The sequence below is a fragment of the Ranitomeya imitator genome, chromosome 1 (assembly GCF_032444005.1).
Source record: "Ranitomeya imitator isolate aRanImi1 chromosome 1, aRanImi1.pri, whole genome shotgun sequence".
Classification (NCBI taxonomy): domain Eukaryota; kingdom Metazoa; phylum Chordata; class Amphibia; order Anura; family Dendrobatidae; genus Ranitomeya; species Ranitomeya imitator.
The window spans coordinates 1,038,053,148-1,038,073,883 of record NC_091282.1 but is presented as its reverse complement, the minus strand read 5'-3'; the positions used below and the strand labels follow the sequence as shown (position 1 = coordinate 1,038,073,883).

General features: G+C 39.6%; 1 protein-coding gene across 1 annotated transcript in view; it reads left to right on the top strand.

Annotated features, from left to right (window-relative positions):
* Nucleotides 1–20,736, top strand: part of LRBA (LPS responsive beige-like anchor protein) — an 825,317-nt gene that overhangs the window by 328,772 nt on the left and 475,809 nt on the right. The window contains exon 36 of the mRNA XM_069744053.1: nucleotides 1,788–1,954. Within this exon, the coding sequence (XP_069600154.1) occupies nucleotides 1,788–1,954 (167 nt within the window). The remainder of the gene's footprint in view (nucleotides 1–1,787; nucleotides 1,955–20,736) is intronic.

Sequence of the window (20,736 nt, the reverse complement as noted above, 5' to 3'; positions counted from 1 at the left end):
AAATATCACTTACAGTAAACCAAACTAACAATGACCGACTGGTACAGAGGGGCGAGGACCCTGCCCTTGCGGGCTTACATTCTTCAATCATGCTGGCTGCAAGCGATCCCTGTGGCTGCATCATGCCGCCCACAGACACCGGAGCTCCTGTTATCGTGGCGCGGCCCTGGTGGCTGCCAATGCTAGCATGTATTTTTCAGTTGAATGTACATTTTCAGATGCATATTAGATTGAAATGCATCAGGGCGCAGAGACCAGCTCTCTGCACCACAATACCAACAACTGGCCAATCGGAGGCTGGCAGCTGACGTAGACGTGCCTGTCGCCAGCGATGCATGACATTACTGCCATGCGCCAACCTGGCTGTGGAGGAGAAAAGGGCACTGTTCACCGAGGGAGTAAGGCAATGGAAAAGGATATGTTTTTTTTTTTATTATTTATTATTAGAAAACACACCAAAAATGTTCCTAAAAATGATCAAAAAGGTGTATGGAAAAAACAAATTGGTACCACTAAAAAATGTCATGTCGTCCTGCAAAGAATGCGGCCCATCAAATTCTTTTTTTTTTTTTTTCTAGGTGCGGCTCATATACTCATCAGAGCTTGAGACCCCTGGTTTAGATCCAGCTATTGCTGCACTAAGGGGTCTCACTAGATACTGAAAATTGTTCATAGTTTTCCTTCACAGATCCATGATATTGGATCATTTCCCTCAGTCTAACATTTTTTACTCAATTGCTTCTCTTTACCTATTGTTAGGACTTATGTGGCAATCTGATGTACATTTGATCTAAAATCTACGCAGAATTATGGAAAATTCTAGAAAGTTCAAAAATTGTTGCATCACTGTCTGATAAACCAGAATCCCTTTCCACAAACATCAACTCAATTTTACTTAGAAAGTCTATGGTTTATAAATTATGGCAATCACTAATTCTTCCTTTTTGTTGAGGCGGCAGATCTGGACGTATCGTTTAGTTCTTTTTTTGTCATTAGTTGCTATTTATAAAGTGTGAAACAAGTGTATTTAACATTTTATAGGTTGTAATTTTCTTACAAAAGACATTATAAGGCTTAATTTTCATTTCATTGTATAAGGTCAAATGCAAAGCTAATGTTCCACAAGGAGACAGAGATTGATAATCGGTAAAGAATGGGCCTCTAATGTGATTTATATCTATAGATTTTATGTCAGGTATGAAAAGTTGCTGTTCAAATTGTAAAGACTGATCCATTAGACCATTAGGAAGCACTTTAAAGCATTTACTACTTCCTCGGTTGCCTGTTTTAAGAAATGTGCATTTTCATCTAACTTTTTAGTGGAATTTTGATTGTACAAATACAATTAAATACTATGGATTAGTTTACCTTTGTTGGTATTGCAGTCATTTGGGGTTCTTCTCCAGAAGTAAAAGTATTTAGGGCTATGGCTGCAGACTGAATTGGTCATGTGTGCCTGGGATTGTAGAAAGCTTGGTGATTGAAACGCTTTTAGCACCACAAACTGAAAATGTGCCCTCTAAGGTCCAAAGAGTTGGGTAGAGGTGTGAGCAGGATGTCTGACTTTAAATTTGCATTTGATATAGAAAGTCATTTGTGACTTTTTAGCTGGTAGATATTGGAGAACAATATCAAATAATGTATTTGTTGATGTCCTTTTCATGCCACAACTAAATAAACGAGGATGTTAGATTTCTTGACTAACGACGTATCCTTTTCTTGTGTTGAACTATTTTTTCCTGTGTACATAGACGTGTTAAAGCACACTTCTTACATGTTTCTTCCAGTCACTCTGTGCGCAGTATTCAGCAGAAAAGAGAGAAGATGAAAAGATGTGCGACCATTTAATTAGAGCTGCCAAGTACAGAGATCACGTGACTGCTACCCAACTGGTCCAAAAGATTATCAATATTCTCACAGACAAACACGGCGCGTGGGGAAGTTCTTCAGCAAGGTAAGGCCGCCACAAAATGTATTCTGGTTTATTCATATGCAGATTTTCCCGTTTTAGGAATTATTCCTGGAATTGGTCCATGAAGACTTTTTCAATGTTGCTAATTGATATAAGTAGAGCCTAATTAATAATAAGATAGCGCCAGCATACTCTGCATCACTTTATCAGCCAACATAGCCAAATTCTACACTACAAGTAATGGTCCTGCTTGCAAGAGCTCTGAGAAACTATGTAATGAGCGATGTGTATTTTTGACTTTCCTGATGATCCTTGGGGAAGGGTCCTTGGATGCCACCCCTTTGCTTTTGAAAGGATGGTTAGGCCTCATTCTACCTCCATGAGCATGGTGCAGCTTCTTTTTCTTTATTTTGGCTTCATACATGGCTGCAGATTTTATTGCTAAGAGGTGTCAAATTCCGATAACTGAGGTTTCTGAACTAGTTCATGACCGGACCATTTTTCCTGACCAGGCACATTTTTGGGTTTTAACGTACATGCGATGATGTATATTTACTTAGAATTTTTCATCCTTCTAATGTCAGAGGATGTAAATAATAATTATAAAAAAAAAATGCTCGTCTTGTCCCCCTTTTTTAACCCCTTCCTAACATGGCTAATTTCTGTTTTGGCATGTTTTTTTTCCCCCCTCCCTCCCCTTTTTCAAAGAATCATAACTTTAATTTCCTGTCCACATAGACTTATGAGGACTTTTTTTTTGCAGAATAGTGTACTGGAAAAAAAAGAAAAAACTTCTCAGTGCAGTGAAAATGCTAACAAAACTCCATTCTAACAGTTTTTTTTTAGAACTAGAACATTTCTTATGGCATACATTGTAAGTTAAAGATTACCTGGCACCATGATTCTCCCCATTAGTCTGAATACAGCAATGCCAAATATTAGTCCAGCATTTTTATTTTAGTGGTTGAAAAAAACTGACTTTTTTTTTCTTTTTTAAAGCAAATGGTTTTAAATTTCTTAAGACCCATAACTATTTTTTTTTTATTTTGGTCGATGGAGCTGGGTGGTGGCTTATACAGTATTTTGCTGGGCAAATCAACGTTTTTATTGATGTCATTTTGGGCTAGATATGACATCTCTTCCCACTACACTTTTTTTTTTCTCTGTTCACAGCGTTTACCGATCGGGTTAATACATTTTATATTGTGATGAATCAGACTCTAATCGACGTGGTGATACCACATATATGTTTGTGGGGGTTTTTTTGTGTGTAATTTTAATGTCAGTGAAGGAGGGTACACAATTTTTTTTTTTTTAATATATATTTTTAAACTTTTTTGCCATAACTTCTAGGTGATTAAAACCTTTGATTGCCTGATCACTTGTTCTATATGCAGCATTAGAACAGTACTGCTCTATATAGGAAGAAGCACAATATCAATGGGTTTCAATGGAGCTCCATGATGGCTTAATACTAATCACTCTTTCGAACAAGACTGTGGTAGATTGCCCTATGTGGGAATCACTTTAATTTGCTTCCATTTCTTTTTGTTGATTGAGAGCTTGGAAAGGTTTCATAGAGAGTGAATAAAGACATGACTTTTTAAACATGATACATGCAGTGCAGACCGTCAGGAAAAAAATGTATGTTCTGGGCATGAGTGGTCGGCTTGTCTAAGCAGACTTTTAACTGGCCGCCAATCGGCTTGCATGTAAGCGGTCCTGTGATCATTAAACAGTCACAGGTTGGCAAGTGTAAACCTTCCCTAATGGGTTCTAGACTATTCATCACTATGCCCTTTGATTCATCTTTGCCTTTTATTTCTTTTGAGATTGCGTTATTTGGCTATCTTAACTTATTTTTTTATATTTTTTTCATCCTATCCCTTCTATTCCTACTTAATTTCATTCTGCCCATCGCCCTTCGTGAGCTTGATTTTGCCCTAGACCAGATTCACACATCCATGTTTCACAGTTAGAGTATGGACTACAATGCACAAATTGGCTGTGGGTCATATAACATCATATAACAGGCCAAACAGTTACACTATTAGTCCAAAACCAGCAAGCAAAATTTAAAAAAAAAAACGATTTTCCTCGGGTCTCCTGATCTGAACTCTTCCTCATAGGATTTCCCTTTCGGGTCAGGAGACCCGAGGGCAATTGGTGTATCACACACCGTGACACATGGATGTGTGAATTGCGGCCTAAAATGTTTTTTTTATTTTGTTTGCTGGTTTTGGACTAATAGTGTAATTGTTTGGCCTGTGATATGATGATATCTTGAATTAAAGTGGTGAAATACATGTGCTGACACTGAAAAAATGCAGAAGTGTAAAAACGAGATCTGTGGAATTGTTTTCAGCAATGTAACAGCATTTGTACATTCTATGTAGATCATGATCTGTAGTTACAGCCTCCCAATGTCTTTAGCATTTCAGTATTTTAATGTTGCACTTACCTATTCCCTCTGTGTAATGTGATCTTTCTGTAGGATATTTCAGTATTTTAATAAAAAGCACCTGATATGCACAACCAGCTGGGCATATGACAGAGCATGTTTTGGGGCTTTTTTTTTTCCTCGAACACTTGACAATCAAAAGATGGCCGCTTTTATATAGTATTACAAAGACCACACACACACACACACACACACACACACACACACACACACACACACACACACACACACACACACACACACACCAAGTCACTCCTGCACTCTGGCTCGGGGGGTTCTCCCGAGGTGAGATTTGTTTCAAGTGAACACACTGTGATCTCTGCAGTCGGAGTCCTTTCCTGATACTGGCGCACACATCTCTTGTTAGGAGGACATGCTGAACCAGACTGCATCTGTGACCTCTGGGCGCTTGTCTTTTCACCCTCTATGATGCCGCTGTGTTTTCATTGGCCAGCATCATAACAGAGAAAAAGCAAACAGCCAAAGAGAAGTTCTTTAGAATGCACCATATTATATATACTGGGAGGCGTACTTTTGGAACAGTGTGTCAAAGTAAAAAAAAAAAAAAAACTTCCCCAGAATCGATGGAACAGCAGAAATTGAAGGTGGTATGCAGTATGAAAAAAAAAATGTATTGACACGTCCTCCTTAAATATCATTGGTTCTGTGAGTATTTAGTTTCTTGATTTTTGACTAACTTACCTCTAGCAAAAGGAAATAAACCAATAATACATTTTATATCTGATTCTTACAGAATCAAAACCATACTAATACTTGCCAATTTTGCAACTTTTCCATTGCGAACAAATACCAAACCTCCATTATTTAGAGACCACTTCTCTCCTAACGTAAAGTTAAGTTCTGCTGAATATTTTGGCACTTTATAGGAACCATTATAAATGGCCAAATCATTGTTGGGCCATTCTGTTCAGACCTCTGTTCCTCCTATGCAGTTGGATTAATCTAAATACAAATTCCTTTTTGGATTCCCTTCCCAACTTTCAACAAGCTATAGACTTTTTATGACTGTGTTTAGCATGCTAATGGACAAGCGGCAATACTGCAGGAAATGTTAATTTTTCCCAACTCTCCTACTACAGAGTTGGATCTACTGGATCATCTACTATATAATTGTCTAAGGGTCACTTCCGTCTTTCTGTCTGTCCTTCTGTCTGTCACGGATATTCATTGGTTGCGGCCTCTGTCTGTCATGGAATCCAAGTCGCTGATTGGTCTCTCCAGCTGCCTGTCATGGCTGCCGCGACCAATCAGCGTCGGCCACAGTCCGCTTAGTCCCTCCTCTGCAGTCAGCGCCCGGCGCCCGCTCCATACTGGTGCCTAGCGCTCACTGTCAAAGATCCCAGATTGACGCATATATGCACACAGCACTTTCCTCTCTGCTACAGCCGGCCCACTACACTGCATAGTGTGCAGCCGCAGCACAGAGGGTAGAGCCGTGTGCATGCGTGCAAGCTTTAAGAACTGACAGTGATTGAGCTCTGGCACCAGCTTCTTCTGTGACTGATCTCGCTATGGGCAAGACAGCACTGTCGGACACTAACTTTCTCTTGAAACCTTTGCTCACTGTCAGTCACCAGACAGGAAGGCAGGGGTATCCAAACACAAGGGGCAGACCGGTGCGCTGAATCTGCTCAGCCTGGTCACGGGTGTAATTAACATATGGGAATTGAGAGGTTTTTTTGCTGAAAAAAGACAGATTTATACAGTAAAGGTATGATTTTATAGGGGCAATGTGCCAGCTTATGTTTTAGTTGAGACAACCTCCCTTTTAAATATTTTAGTTAACTACAATCAAAAAAGTAATTTGGGTTACAGAGTTCACGGTTTATGTTGCTTTTGTATTATAAACAGAAAAAGGCCAAGTATATAAATTTTAGATAATCTATAAAAACCTCAGTTTGGTTGTACATTTGCCTGGCTACATTGGTCCTACAAAAGCACCCCCATAATATCAAAACTTTTGTAGTGGTTAATAATTGTGAACAGTAATGATTATAGTCAATGTTTTAAATGGTAATTGACAAAGTGCATAAATACATACACTGTGTGCAGAATTATTAGGCAAGTTGTATTTTGATCACATGATACTTTTTTTTTTTTTTTTACATGTTATCCTACTCCAAGCTGTCCAGGCTTGAGAGCCAACTACCAATTAAGTTAATAAGGTGATGTGCATCTCTGTAATGAGGAGAGGTGTTGTCTAATGATATCAAAATCCTATATAAGGTGTGCTTAATTATTAGGCAACTTCCTTTCCTTTGGCAAAATGGGTCAGAAGAGAGATTTGACAGGCTCTGAAAAGTCCAAAATTGTGAGATGTCTTGCAGATGGATGCAGCAGTCTTGAAATTGCCAAACTTTTGATGCGTGATCACCGAACAATCAAGCTTTTCATGGCAAATAGCCAACAGGGTCGCAAGAAGCGTGTTGGGCAAAAAAGGTGCAAAATAATTGCCCATGAATTGAGGAAAAGCAAGCATGAAACTGCCAAGATGCCATTTGCCACCAGTTTTACCATATTTCAGAGCTGTAAGGTTACTGGAGTAACAAAAAGCACAAGATGTGCGATACTCAGGGACATGGCCAAGGTAAGGAAGGCTGAAAAACTACCACCTTTGAACAACAAACATAAGCTAAAACGTCAAGACTGGGTCAAGAAATATCTTAAAACGGACTATTCAAAGGTTTTATGGACTGATGAAATGAGTGACACTTGATGGGCCAGATGGATGGGCCAGAGGCTGGATCAGTAAAGGGCAGAGAGCTCCACTCCGACTCAGACGCCAGCAAGGTGGAGGTGGGATACTGGTATGGGCTGGGATCATCAAAGATGAACTTGTGGGACCTTTTCAGGTTGAGGATGGAGTGAAGCTCAACTCCTGGACCTACTACCAGTTTCCGAAAGACAACTTCTTCAAGCAGTGGTACAGGAAGAAGTCGGTATCGTTCAAGAAAAACATGATTTTCATGCAGGACAATGCTCCATCACATGCCTCCAACTACTCCACAGCGTGGCTGGCCAGTAAAGGTCACAAAGAAGAAAAAAATAATGGCATGGCCCTCTTGTTCACCTGATCTGAACCCCATAGAGAACCTGTGGTTCTTCATAAAATGTGAGATCTACAGGGAGGGAAAACAGTCCACCTCTCGGAACAGTGTCTGGGAGGCTGTGGTGGCTGCTGCACGCAATGTTGATCGTAAACAGATCACGCAACTGACAGAATCTATGGATGGAAGGCTGTTGAGTGTCATCTTAAAGAAAGGTGACTATATTGGTCACTAATTTTTTGGGGTTTTGTTTTTGCATGTCAGAAATGTTTATTTCTAAATTTTGTTCAGTTATATTGGTTTACCTGGTGAAAATAAGTGAGATGGGAATATATTAGGTTTTTTATTACGTTGCCTAATAATTCTGCACAGTAATTGTTACCTGCACAAATATATCCTCCTAAGATGGCCAAATCTAAAATATAAAAACACTCCAACTTTCAAAAATATTAAGCTTTGATATTTGAGTCTTTTTGGTTGATTTGAGAACATAGTTGTTGATCAATAATAAAATAATCCTCTAAAATATAACTTGCCTAATAATTCTGCACACAGTGTATAGCATACAATGAGTTAATAAAACATGCAGTCAGTCTGAGTGGTGTAATGGGTCTTAGCAAAAACCTGCTGACAGATTACCTCCATCTCATCTGAGAGCAGTATAAGTGTAGAGAAAGACCCAGAATCCAATGATGTATCACTTAGTTTACTGGGTGCAGCACTTCTGACAGCGTTTTTAGATTAAGCAATACAGCAGAGCTGAGAAAGCTACCACACACACACACACACACACACACACACACACACACACACACACACACACACACACACACACACACACACACACACACACCTCTATATGTGCACAGTCTATAGAAAGTGAGCTGCTTATCACAGAGGGGGGTGGAGTCAGAAGAATGCCCGCACCAGCTAGTAAAAGCAATGAGAATGTCCTGATTAAACCTTCAGAGGAAACGGAACACAGCCTGCCATGTGACATATCGTTGAATTTTGTTTTACCTCGTGCTGTCCTCATACTAAATAGCAAAAACCTGCTGACAGATTCCCTTTAATATATATTTCCACATGCAGCATGTATTGTTACAAATGATGGCATAATGAGGTGTATCACAGTGAGATTCATATAACTGGATTGTGCCAATACTTAAGCATGCCATTTATTTTGCACCATCAGTTCTGCACATCCACAATATGCACACATTGCAGCATTGCTCCATCTGCTCATTCTTCTCTCTGCAGAATGATATACTTATTACATGGCTTTTACATTTTGTGTTAAAAATAATTGTATTTTTTAAAGAACATATTAAATTCCCCCTAGAATCCTAATTGCAGATTATAAACTCCATGTCCAGCGCTGCAAGCGTTAAAGTAATCTTGTTTTCTCGTCCTCTAGTAAATTGAATCTTCGAAGGATTTTGGTTTAATTTGGTTTATGCGGTTTTCATTCTTCTCTGTCCTTTGGAATTCATATCGCTTGCTTGTTGCCAGGACTCTGAGCCTTAATACTTTCCCATTAATGTCATTTATTTTGTTTCGGTATTGATGGGTTTCCTAATGCCGTCCGATCACTAGGCTGCGATGCTGGCAGCTGGCCCAGGATCGGCAGTGGTTTTAATAAATCACAATCAGACCCATGCCATTACATCAATATTTTTAGTCAATTATAGAGAAGGTCAGGTGCTGTATTTGGGGATGAGGCTCCGGCATGTGGCATTTTCAGAAAACATCTGGTACTGCAACGAAAATGCTAGTATGAAAGAATAGGGGGGAAAAAACTAAAATCAAATATTGCCCATTTGCGGCAGATCAAATGAAATCTCCATTATTCCAGGCAAACCCCGGATGATTACAGGGTCCTCGTCCACGGTGTGGTATTATACCTAATTCTGTTATACCTAGAGAAATTCCCAAGTTACACTTCAATAAAAATGAAAATCTTCTTTTCTCTGAAGCAGATGGGATTTGTTGTTCCCTCACAGCAGGCATCTAATATCTTTTGACACCTAGTGACCTGTCTGAATGCAATTTGTGTCTTAATATCAGGCTTACACAAGCTGCTGCCACAGAGAAAGTCGCCGGCGTCTTTATTCCTGCCGATTTGTTTCCCTCTTTAGAAATCCTCCATAGCTTCTGCTGAATGTTTGCCCTTTGCCGTCATTGAATTTTTTTTTTCCTCCTTTTGAATTCCTAATGGGTAGATTTTTCATTCAGACGAGAAAAAAAAAAAATTGTACTACCTGTTCATATATTATTGTCCCCTGAAATAAGGCTCAGGTGAGAGGGAGAAGAAATGCTGATAAGAAACCGCGAAATAATCCTGGAAGTAATGGGGGGCGTAGAGTGGCCGTTTGTCCCCCCCACTGTGTGCACGGAGCAGGCTTGTGTTTATTTGGGTCAGGAGACAAATCATCTCTCATGTAGATGACACCTGGTAAAGTGGCTGAATGTAAGAAGGATGAGAAGAGATGATGGAGAACAGTGGATGAAAGTCTCGGAGGACAGGCTACCCTTTTCTCATCGCGTCCTTCATTGCATTCTAATAGGCTGACTAATGTACCATAGAAATTCACTCTGGATCCTGGGATAGTAGTGCGGAAAGTGGCGCTCCTCATCTTTTGGAATCAAATTCAGACATAAATTACGGTTGGCGCAGCTATAAGGGCTTCCGCGTTGTTATATCAAGCTAGCAGGATGTTTTAGATTAGCACGTAGAAGCCGAGTTGGGTTGCAGCTGCTTTCAAGACGCTACGCGAGATTGCTCAAAATCCGTTCTAATGGATGCCCTCAAGCTACAGGGTTTTTTTTTCCCCTTCCTGCAAAACATTCATCTTTCTTTCTTTTTTTTTGTCCCCCCCCTTTTTTTTTCCCATGCATGTCAAGAACCCTGCCGGTAAAATCTTTGTTATGCGGTCTTCAATTTTTCTTCAGTAAATCAAATCTTCTTCCTTTCAGAAAAGATGAATGCTGGAAGGTGTGGGTGTTATAAAGGGAAAAAAGGAGACGGAGAAAAATCAATGGTGGCAAAATTGAAACAGTATGCCTTGGTATTGATTGGCCTTGTGAAATCGAAACTAACAGCTTTGTAACTGTTCCAGTGGACAGTTAGCTGACCTGTAATGGACAAACCATCAATATTAGCATTACTTTTTTTTTTTTATCTTGTATGTCATAGTCCGTCTTCAGTGGGGGCTAAAATGCTGATATTCTAATTTAATATAAAAGACGTTTTTTTTCTTCTTCATTTTATTAAAACAGTGGAGAAACAAACATTAATATATTAAATTGGAACATAGTTTTTGTTTTGTTTTTTTTTTTTCATTGCACTATAATTTATAAAATCTTGAAATGATTTTATATTATAAGACAAGAAAAAATAAATTAAATTCATCAAAATCATCGTTTGTACATACATGCGACTGTACACTATCAGTCCGTGTCTTATTTTTGGAGCTGTACTCTGGTTGCTGCTGTGTATAACGAGACTTTTTTTTTTTTTTTTTATTGATCATTTTTTAGGTTGTTTTTTTCCTCTTTTATTTATTCATTGTAGATAATGAAAGCTGCATTTGGAAATCCTCTTATGATGGCCATTATTTATGAATCCTATAGATAGAAATCACAAGTAAATCCCCAGCAAAGAATGTTTAATATCTTCAATTATATCAAGTTTCATGGATATTTAACCTATAAATACTTCATGTAGTTTCCGCGTTTTTTTGTATTCTAAATTGTTTTATTTTCTTTGTGCGGTTTTTATTTTGAGAATTTCCGTTCAATGCTTTCTTGTGACAGGAAAGGGTTACTCAACTCTGCTTTTTTCCTTTTTTCCTTTCGTGTTTATTACCTTTGTGATGAGATTTCACTTAGCATTTTTATAATGAATGAAAACGGGTACCTTGTAGAATTGCAATCCCATTAGCCTGCGGTGCACTGAGATGTGAAATGCAATCAAAGCAAATGTATGCAGACACAGAAATAAATAAATAAAAACTCTTCTCCCCAGCCCCCTTAATGCTTTTCTTTCTCTCTTTCCCCACCCTGCAGTTATTGCACTTGACACCAGTGTAAAGTAACATTCATTGCTCTCTCTGGAGCTTCGGAGATGTTTGGAATTTTTTTTATTGCCAGCATTGGCCCATGTAATAATATTGTGAAATGGCTTAATAAAACTAACAATTCTCCCAGTCGTACCTCCTGTGAACCCCCCACACACTACACAATGACAAATAATTTATACTGAAGCTGCACCATGCTAAGAATGTGATTCCTACTTCTATAATGATTAATGCAATTCTATTTAGGAGAAGAGAAAATTGAAGGCTTCCACTTTCCTGATTCCTTTTTTTTTTGCCTTTTATAATAATTTACATGTTAACTTAGTGAAGCAAACACCTTTCATATTCAAGTTGCTTGATAAATGTCAAGCACTGGTTATGTTACTGCAATCGGGCTTCTGTAGAGTTTTTGCCTTTTGCATCTATTTAGTTTTTTTTTTTTTCTCTATTTCCCTTCACACATTTTGTTAGAACAATACATTTATACTGCACTTATATATTGCTTTTTATAGAAGTTGATAGGCTCAATTCATCAAACATTTGAAACTAATAATCTGGTGTAAAAAGCTTTCGAAAAGTATAATTTTTACGCAACGTTGAGGCTTCTCTTAAATTGAGCAACTTTTGGCATTCTAATGCGATTTATGCCAAAGTGGACAGGGGTGTGGCAACCGCAACTTTCACGAGTTTGACGAGCTTGCACTGTAGTAGGGTTTATGGTGAGGCACACACAGAGGTATACACCACTTGTCAGACCTGTAATAGGGTTTATGGCGAGGCACACAAAGGTGTACACCACTTGTCAGACCTGTAATAGGGTTTATGGCGAGGCACACACAGAGGTGTACACCACTTGTCAGACCTGTAATAGGGTTTATGGCGAGGCACACAGGTGTACACCACTTGTCAGACCTGTAATAGGGTTTATGGTGAGGTACACAGGTGTACACCACTTGTCAGGCCTGTAGTAGGGTTTATGGCAAGGCACACACAGAGGTGTACACCACTTGTCAGACCTGTAGTAGGGTTTATGGCGAGGCACACACAGGTATACACCACTTGTCAGACCTGTAATGGGGTTTATGGCGAGGCACACAGAGGGGTATACCACTTGTCAGACCTGTAGTAGGGTTTATGGCGAGGCACACAGAGGTGTACACCACTTGTCAGACCTGTAGTAGGGTTTATGGCGAGGCACACACAGAGGTGTACACCACTTGTCAGACCTGTAATAGGGTTTATGGCGAGGCACACACAGAGGTGTACACCACTTGTCAGACCTGTAGTAGGGTTTATGGCGAGGCGCACACACAGAGGTGTACACCACTTGTCAGACGCTCCTGATTCATGTAGAGGCACATACATCTTTGTGAATTGGGAGTATCTGACTCCAGCACAAATCTTCATCAAGACCCGTGTGAACAACACTGGTCTTGATAAGTGATGAGTGAGTGTACTCGTTGCTCGGGTTTTCCTGAGCACGCTCGGGTCGATTATTTGACTGCTCGGAGATTGTTTTCATCGCCTCAGCAGCATGATTTACAGCTATTAGCCAACTTGATTACATGTGGGGATTACCTAGCAACCAGGCAACCCCCACATGTACTCAGCCTGGCTAATAGCTGTAAATCAATCAGCTGCCGTGATGAAAACTAAATCTCTGAACCCTAACAAATACTCGGAGGTCACCGAGCATGCTCTGGAAAACCCGAGCAACAAGTACACTCTCTCATCACTAGTCTTGATGAATCGGGCCCTATGTCGTGGTCATCCCTAAATTTATCTTAACCGCTTAGTGACAAAGCCAATTTTGTACTTAACCCCTCTCTGACCTTAGATGTACTATCCCGTCGATGTGACCTGGGCCTATCTGACCCTCGACAGGATAGTAAGTCATACGCGATCAGCCGTGCTCACGAGGGGAGTGCTGCCGAGCGTCAGCTGATTATCACAGCTTACATCCGGCACTATGTGCCAGGAGCGGTCACGGACCACTCCTGGTGTTTTAACCCCCGGAACACTGCTATCAAACAAGATCGCAGCATTCTCGTGGCATAGGGAAGCATCACGCAGGGAGGGGGCTCCCTGCATGCTTCCCTGAGACCCTCAGTACAACGCGATGTGATTGCGTTGTTCCGAGCGTCTCCTCCGGTCTCCTCCCTGCATGCCCCCAGATCCAATATGGATGTGGGGTCCTGCAGGGAGGTGGCTTGTCAGTGCCTTCTGAGAGCAGGCGCCGGCAAGCTTCCTGCACTGCCTGTCAGATCGCTGATCTGACACAGTGCTGTGCAAAATGTCAGATCAGCGATCTGACAATATATAGTGATGTCCCACCCTGGGACAAAGTAAAAAAAAAAAAAAATAACATGTAAAAAAATGTTTTTAAAAAAATTCCTAAATAAAGAAAAAAGAAATTATAAAAAATATTGTTCCAATAAATACATTACTTTATGTAAATAAAAAAAAACAATAAAAGTACACACATTTGCTATCCCGGCATCTGTAACGACCCGACCTATAAACCTTCCCACTAGTTAACCCCTTCTGTAAACACCGTAAAAAAAAAATGAAAAAGCAAAAAAAAAAAAACAATGCTTTATCATCATACTACCGAACAAAAAGTGGAATAACACTCGATCAAAAATACAGATATCAATAAACAAGGTACCGCTGAAAAAGTCATCTTGTCCCGCAAAAAATGAGCCGCCATACAGCGCCATCAGCTCTCAGAATAAAGCGATGCAAAAACAATATTTTTTTATATAAAAGTTTTTATTGTATAAAAGCGCCAAAGCATAAAAAAAGATATAAATGAGGTATCGCTATAATCGAACTGACCCAAAGAATAAAACTGCCTTATCAATTTAACCACACGCTATTTTTACTGCTCTACATTATAAACTTTTCTGTGAAGCACTTCGGGGTTTCAAGTGCACACCACGCATCTAGATAAGTTCCTTAGGGGAGAAATGGCATCACTTGTGGGGGTTTCCACTGTTTAGGCACATTAGGGGCTCTCCAAACGCGACATGGCGTCCGATCTCAATTCCAGCCTATTTTGCATTAATAAGTCAAACGGCACTCCTTCCTTTCCGAGCTCTGCCATGCGCCAAAACAGTGGTTTACCCCCACATATGGGGTATCGGCGTACTCGGGACAAATTCTACAACAACTTTTGGGGTCCAATTTCTCCTGTTATGCTTGGTAAAATAAAACAAATTAGATCTGAATTGAAAAATTTTGTGAAAAAAGTTAAATGTTCATTTTTTTTTTTTTAATCATTACAATAATTCCTATGAAGCACCTGAAGGGTTAATACATTACTTGAATGTGGTTTTGAGCACCTTGAGGGGTGCAGTTTTTAGAATGGTGTCTCTTTTGGGTATTTTCTATCATGTAGACCCCTCAAAGTGGCTTCAAATGTGAGGTGGTGCCTAAAAAAAGAAAAAAATGGTGGTGTGAAAATGAGAAATCGCTGGTCAACTTTTAACCCTTATAACTCCCTAATAAAAAAAAATGTTGGTGCCAAAATTGTGCTGATGTAAAGTAGACATGTGGGATATGTTACTTATGTATTTAGTGCAGCATATCTGTGTGATTTAAGGGCATAAAAATTCAAAGTCGGAAAACTCGAATTTTTCTAAATTTTCGCCAAATTTCCATTTTTCACAAATTTCCGTTTTTTTCACAAACGCATGTCATATCCAAGAAATTTTACCACTGTCATGAAGTACAATATGTCACGAGAAAACAGTGTCAGAATTATTAGGATCTGTTGAAGCGTTTCAGAATTATAACCTCATAAATGGACAGTGGTCAGAATTGTAAAAATTGGCCTGGTCATTAACGTGCAAACCACCCTTGAGGGTAAAGGGGTTAATGACCAGGCCAATTTTTACAATTCTGGCCACTTGTCTCTTTATGAGGTTATAACTCTGGAGCGCTTTAATGTATCCCACTGATTCTGAGAATTTTTTTTCGTGACATATTGTACTGCATGTTAGTGGTAAAATTTCTTCGATATGACTTGCGTTTGTTTATGAAAAAAGGAAATATGGCAAAAATTTTGCAATTTTCAAGCTTTGAATTTTCATGCCCTTAAATCAGAAATGTCACAAAAAATTCTTAAGAAATAACATTTCCCACATGTCTATTTTATATCATAACCAAAAAAATTTGTTTCCAAAATTGTGCTAAGTGTTAAAATTTGACCAGCGATTTCTCATTTTTACAACACCATTTTTTTTTCTAACATTTAACTTTTGTTTCTCAATCATTTCATTTCAGAACCAGATTTTTTTATTTTTACAAATGTAAAAAGAGAAAATGAACCACTAAATTTGTCGTGCAATTTCTACTGAATACGTCGATACCCCATATGTGGGGATAAACCACTCTTTGGGCGCATGGCAGAGCTCGGAAGGGAAGGATCATTTGACTTTTTCAGTGCAGAATTGGCAGGAATTGAACGCCATGTCGCATTTGGAGAGCCCCTGATGTGCCTAAATAGTGGAAACCCCCACAAGTCACCCCCATTTTGGAAACTAGACCACCCAAGATCTAGATGTGTGGTGAGCACTTTGAACCCCCAGTTGTTTCACTAAAGTTTATAATGTTGAGCCGTGAAAATAAAAATTATTTTTTTTCCATAAAAATGTTTTTAGCCCCCAATTTTTTCTTTTCACAAGGGTTTACATGAGAAATTGGACTCCAAGCGTTGTTGTCCATCTTGTCCTGAGTACGGTGGTACCCCATATGTGGGAAAAAAACTACTGTTCTGGCACACATCGGGGCTCGGAAGGGAAGTAGTGATGTTTTGGAATGCAGACTTTGATGGAATGGTCTGTGGGTGTCATGTTGTGTTTGCAGGACCCTTGATGTGCCTAAACATTAAAAAAAAACAAAAGTGACCACATTTTGGTAATTAGACCCCTCAAGGAACTTATCTAATGTGTTGTGAGAGCTTTGACCCCCAAGTGTTTGACTAAAGTTTATAACGCAGCGCCGTGAAAATAGAAAAATATTTTTTTCCCACAAAAATGATTGTTTAGCCTCCAATTTTTTTCACAATGGTCACAGGAGAAATTGTACCAGAAAAGTTGTTGTCCAATTTGTCCTGAGTACGCCGATAACCCATATGTGGGGGTAACCCACTGCTTGGGCGCACTGCAGAGCTCGGAAGGGAAGGAGAACCGTTTGACTTTTTCAACGCAGAGTTGGCTGAAATTGAGATCGGACTCAATGTCGCCTTTGGAGAGCCCCTGTTGTGCCTAAACAGTGGAAATCCACCAATTCTAACTCCAACCCTAACCGCAACACACCCCTAACCACAAACCTAACCGTAATCCAATCTCTAACCCCATCCTTAACCCTAACTTTAGCCCCTACCCTTACTTTAGCCCCAACGTTGGCCCCAGCCCCACCGTTGGCCCCAACCCCAACGTTGTCCCCAACCCTAACCCGAATGGAAAAATACATATATTTTCCCTTGAGCCCCCACCACATTCACAATCTCCAGATGCTCCTGATCTGTCCCCTCCGTGTCATGTTCCTGGAAAAACAATGGTCGGTGCATGCACAGCCGCTGAGATCTGCCAGCCGGTACCCAACACTAAGGATTTTTTTCTTCTTAATAATAATAATAATAATAATCTTTATTTTTATATAGCGCTAACATATTCCGCAGTGCTTTACACACATTATCATCGCTGTCCCCGATGGGGCTCACAATCTAAATTCCCTATCAGTATGTCTTTTGGAATGTGGGAGGAAACCGGAGTGCCCGGAGGAAGCCCACACAAACACAGAGAGAACATACAAACGCTTTGCAGATGTTGTCCTTAGTGGGGTTTAAACCCAGGACTCCAGCGCTGCAAGGCTGCAGTGCTAACCACTGCGCCACCGTTACTTTTGAACACTGTGAGGGTCCCTATCAGTGATCAAATTAAAAAAAATGGTAACTCAAATCCCCCTCTGTCACCCCCTTAGTTAAATAAAAAAAATTATAAAATCATTTTTTTCCAATCTTTGGGGTTGGGGTTAAAGTTGGTAAGGTTGAAGTTAATTTGTGGCAGATTTAAAAAAAAAAAAAAAGGGTGACGATGTGACTGCTAGTGTGCTTGAGCACAAGTGTTCACTACTTAAGTTTGCATCTGTGCTCTGGTATCCACGGAATATCGCGGATCCCATCCTGTTTTTTTTTGTATCTTAACAGCCAAGAAACATGCGGGGTGGGGACTAGAGCATGTCATGCAAGCATCCCTATTTTCGGTGCATACCCGAGCACCTGATGCAAACTGAAATAGCGAGCACTTGTGATCACCACTAATGACGATGTATTCAATATTACAACCTATTGCTATCAAATTGTCATACCAGTGGGTTCAAAATTCTCACTATACCCCTGGATAACATCCTTGGGTGTAGTTTCCAAAAAGGATGGGGTCATTTGTGCCTACACAGTAAACCCCCTCCACACACACACACCAGAGGCTTTCCAAACGCGACACTGCGTCCGCTCTCGATTCCAGACAATTTTGCGATCAAAAAGTGAAATGGCGCTCCTTCCCTTCCAAGCTCTGCCGTGCACCCAAACAGTGGATTTCCCCCAAATATGTGTATCTGTGTACTCAAAAGAAATTGCACAACAAATTTTGTGGTCCATTGTCTTATTGGTTTTAAGTACCTTAAAAGGGTGCAGTTTTTAGAATAGTCTCACTTTTGGGTACTTTGTCATATAGGCCCCTCAAAGTCACTTCAAATGTGATGTGGTCCCTAAAAAATTGGTTTTGTAAATTTTGTTGGAAAAATGAGAACTCGTCAACTTTCAACCCTTATAACCTAATAAAAAATTGTTTCCAAAATTGTTTTTATGTATAGTAGACATGGGATGTTTAGTGTCTTGAGGTGTATACAAGTATCAGCCATGAGCCTTCTGCTGCAATCTCAGCTGCTCATTGGATAACCTTTGTGCTGCACACACATTGTAATTTAGTTTGGCTCGTCTTGGTTCCCGAAAAAAGCTGCAATCAGAGGCAAACTTGATTTTTAATGAATGTTTATTACAATTTTCCAAACTGGATGGATATAGTTTTGCTGTATAAAAATCATAATGCAAATGTTTCAGCGCTTTGCATTTTTGAGAATCACCAATGCCTGGTTGCCCACACTTGAACTAGGGGCACATTTATAAAAACAGACATTACAGTCAGTTACAGGTCTCACCTGGGGAATAAACCTAGATAGTATGGTATTGCCCACCTAGTCGGGGGTGTCGGGCACAACTCGTATGCTGATATAGATACCGGCTGCTGCTCTGTATGCTGGAATAAAACCAGCAGTAAATGCAACAGTAGAAAGGGATATACGGATAATTCTGCCAGCCGAGAAGATATCCAAGCAGTCTTATTAATCTAATCTTTTCATAGTTGAACAAACGCCTTCATCTGGAAAAAAACTGCAGTGATTGCGTTTTGTACTGATGGAGTTTGTTCAACTCTGAATCACATAGATTAATAAAACTGCTCTTTGTGCCAGGCCATCATCTCCATTGCCTATCTTTTCCACCAGCAGTGCAGCAGAATTATCCCTTTCTACTGGAGTCTGGAGATCTGCTACATGACGGAGTTTGTATATTGTTGACTATGCAAATACATTTCGTGTTCTTCACCCACATTCTATCCCAGGGTCGTCATGCAGCCTCATGTGTCTGATGTGTGGCCCCAGTGAAATAGCACACGGCTGGAGATCTATTGGTGCTCCCAAATTGCCTCCAGCATACTGTTGTTGTCTTTTAAATCTGTTACCATTGACTTTTGTAACTTTATTTTTCTCTTTCACTTGGTTTGTCTCTGGTTACCCATGGTTTAGCAAGATCATGTTTGTAGCAAGATCAAGTTAGCATCTTATTCACATTGTCGGCTCATTTGTTTTACTTTCTGTCAAGACGTGAGGAGCTAATCTATTTTTAATGTGATTATATAGTTTGTGTCAGTAGCAATGTGCTGCATTTTCTCTGAAGTGGTGGTAACATTCATGTCTTTACTGGAGAAACTGCATACATAGTTTATCTCGGATGTAAATTCACATGATGTCCTTAACCCTATGAGAAACCGAATGTCCACCCTTTGACAGCCATTCCCAGCAGTGAAGCAAATAAGCCTTTACATTAAGCAGAGAAACCACGCTACCTAGTTGCCAAAGAAATATTAATGTGTTTTGTACCAGACAGGATTTAAAAGAATTTAGTAAAAAAAAAATCATTTATGATAACATTTACCTTTTGGAGTATAAACATCGGAGTTGTTGAGATTACAAAGAATACCAACAAGATGTCAAGTGCACGGCTAGCTGGGGATATAGAACTGATAAAACTTTCCATATGGTATTTCACTTTCCCAGGGATCCATCATAATATCCTCACTTTGAGTCTTATGTCGGATCGGATGGTAGAGTAATATAAACATTCTACATGATTCAGACTTTTTCTCAGTGATGTACAATTAACTGTGTGAATGTGTGGTTGTATAATGGGGTTTTTTAGGCCAGGAAGTCTGCAGCACAAACTCATCCTACTTACGAGCTTTTTGAGTTCACATGATTTTCTGCAGATGAAGCGTCAACATGGTGAAGATTTGTGGTGATTGTGAATAAAAACCTTAATCAATGTCAAGTTGTTGGGATGTATATTGATTTTCTGCCGGGTCCGAAGGATTTATTTCCGTACAGTAGTATGTAGGAGGGGCTGCACTTACATATTATTGACCGCCTTCATCTTGTGAAGCTTTTAACAGAGTGTCCCCAAGATACTGAAATGCTGAACACAAAATGTTTCTGCTGTTGAGCAGAGCACTGATCCCCAAAGAATGTGAAAGTTTTATGTTTTGAAAATGGTCTAATTCCCAAGAAAATCTATGTAGTAAAGGATCTAATTTTTCATTATTTAAATTAGACTGTTTGTTTGGGGTATGCTGTGTTTATTTGTTATAGTGTTTGTACATTGACCATAAGCTCCCTTTTATTATACATCCAGTACTCCTACTATAAATGAGTACACCCCAACAGATTTGTCAGAAATCTTTTTAGTTTCCTTTCGGAACAAACGTTTTCTATGGGATACATTCCAAATAGTCTTAAAAGCAAAGCTAAAGTTTAGGCTTCAAAATTCTAGTTAACAAGAATTCAACCACAGGTAAGTCTAATTAGTCATTAAACAGG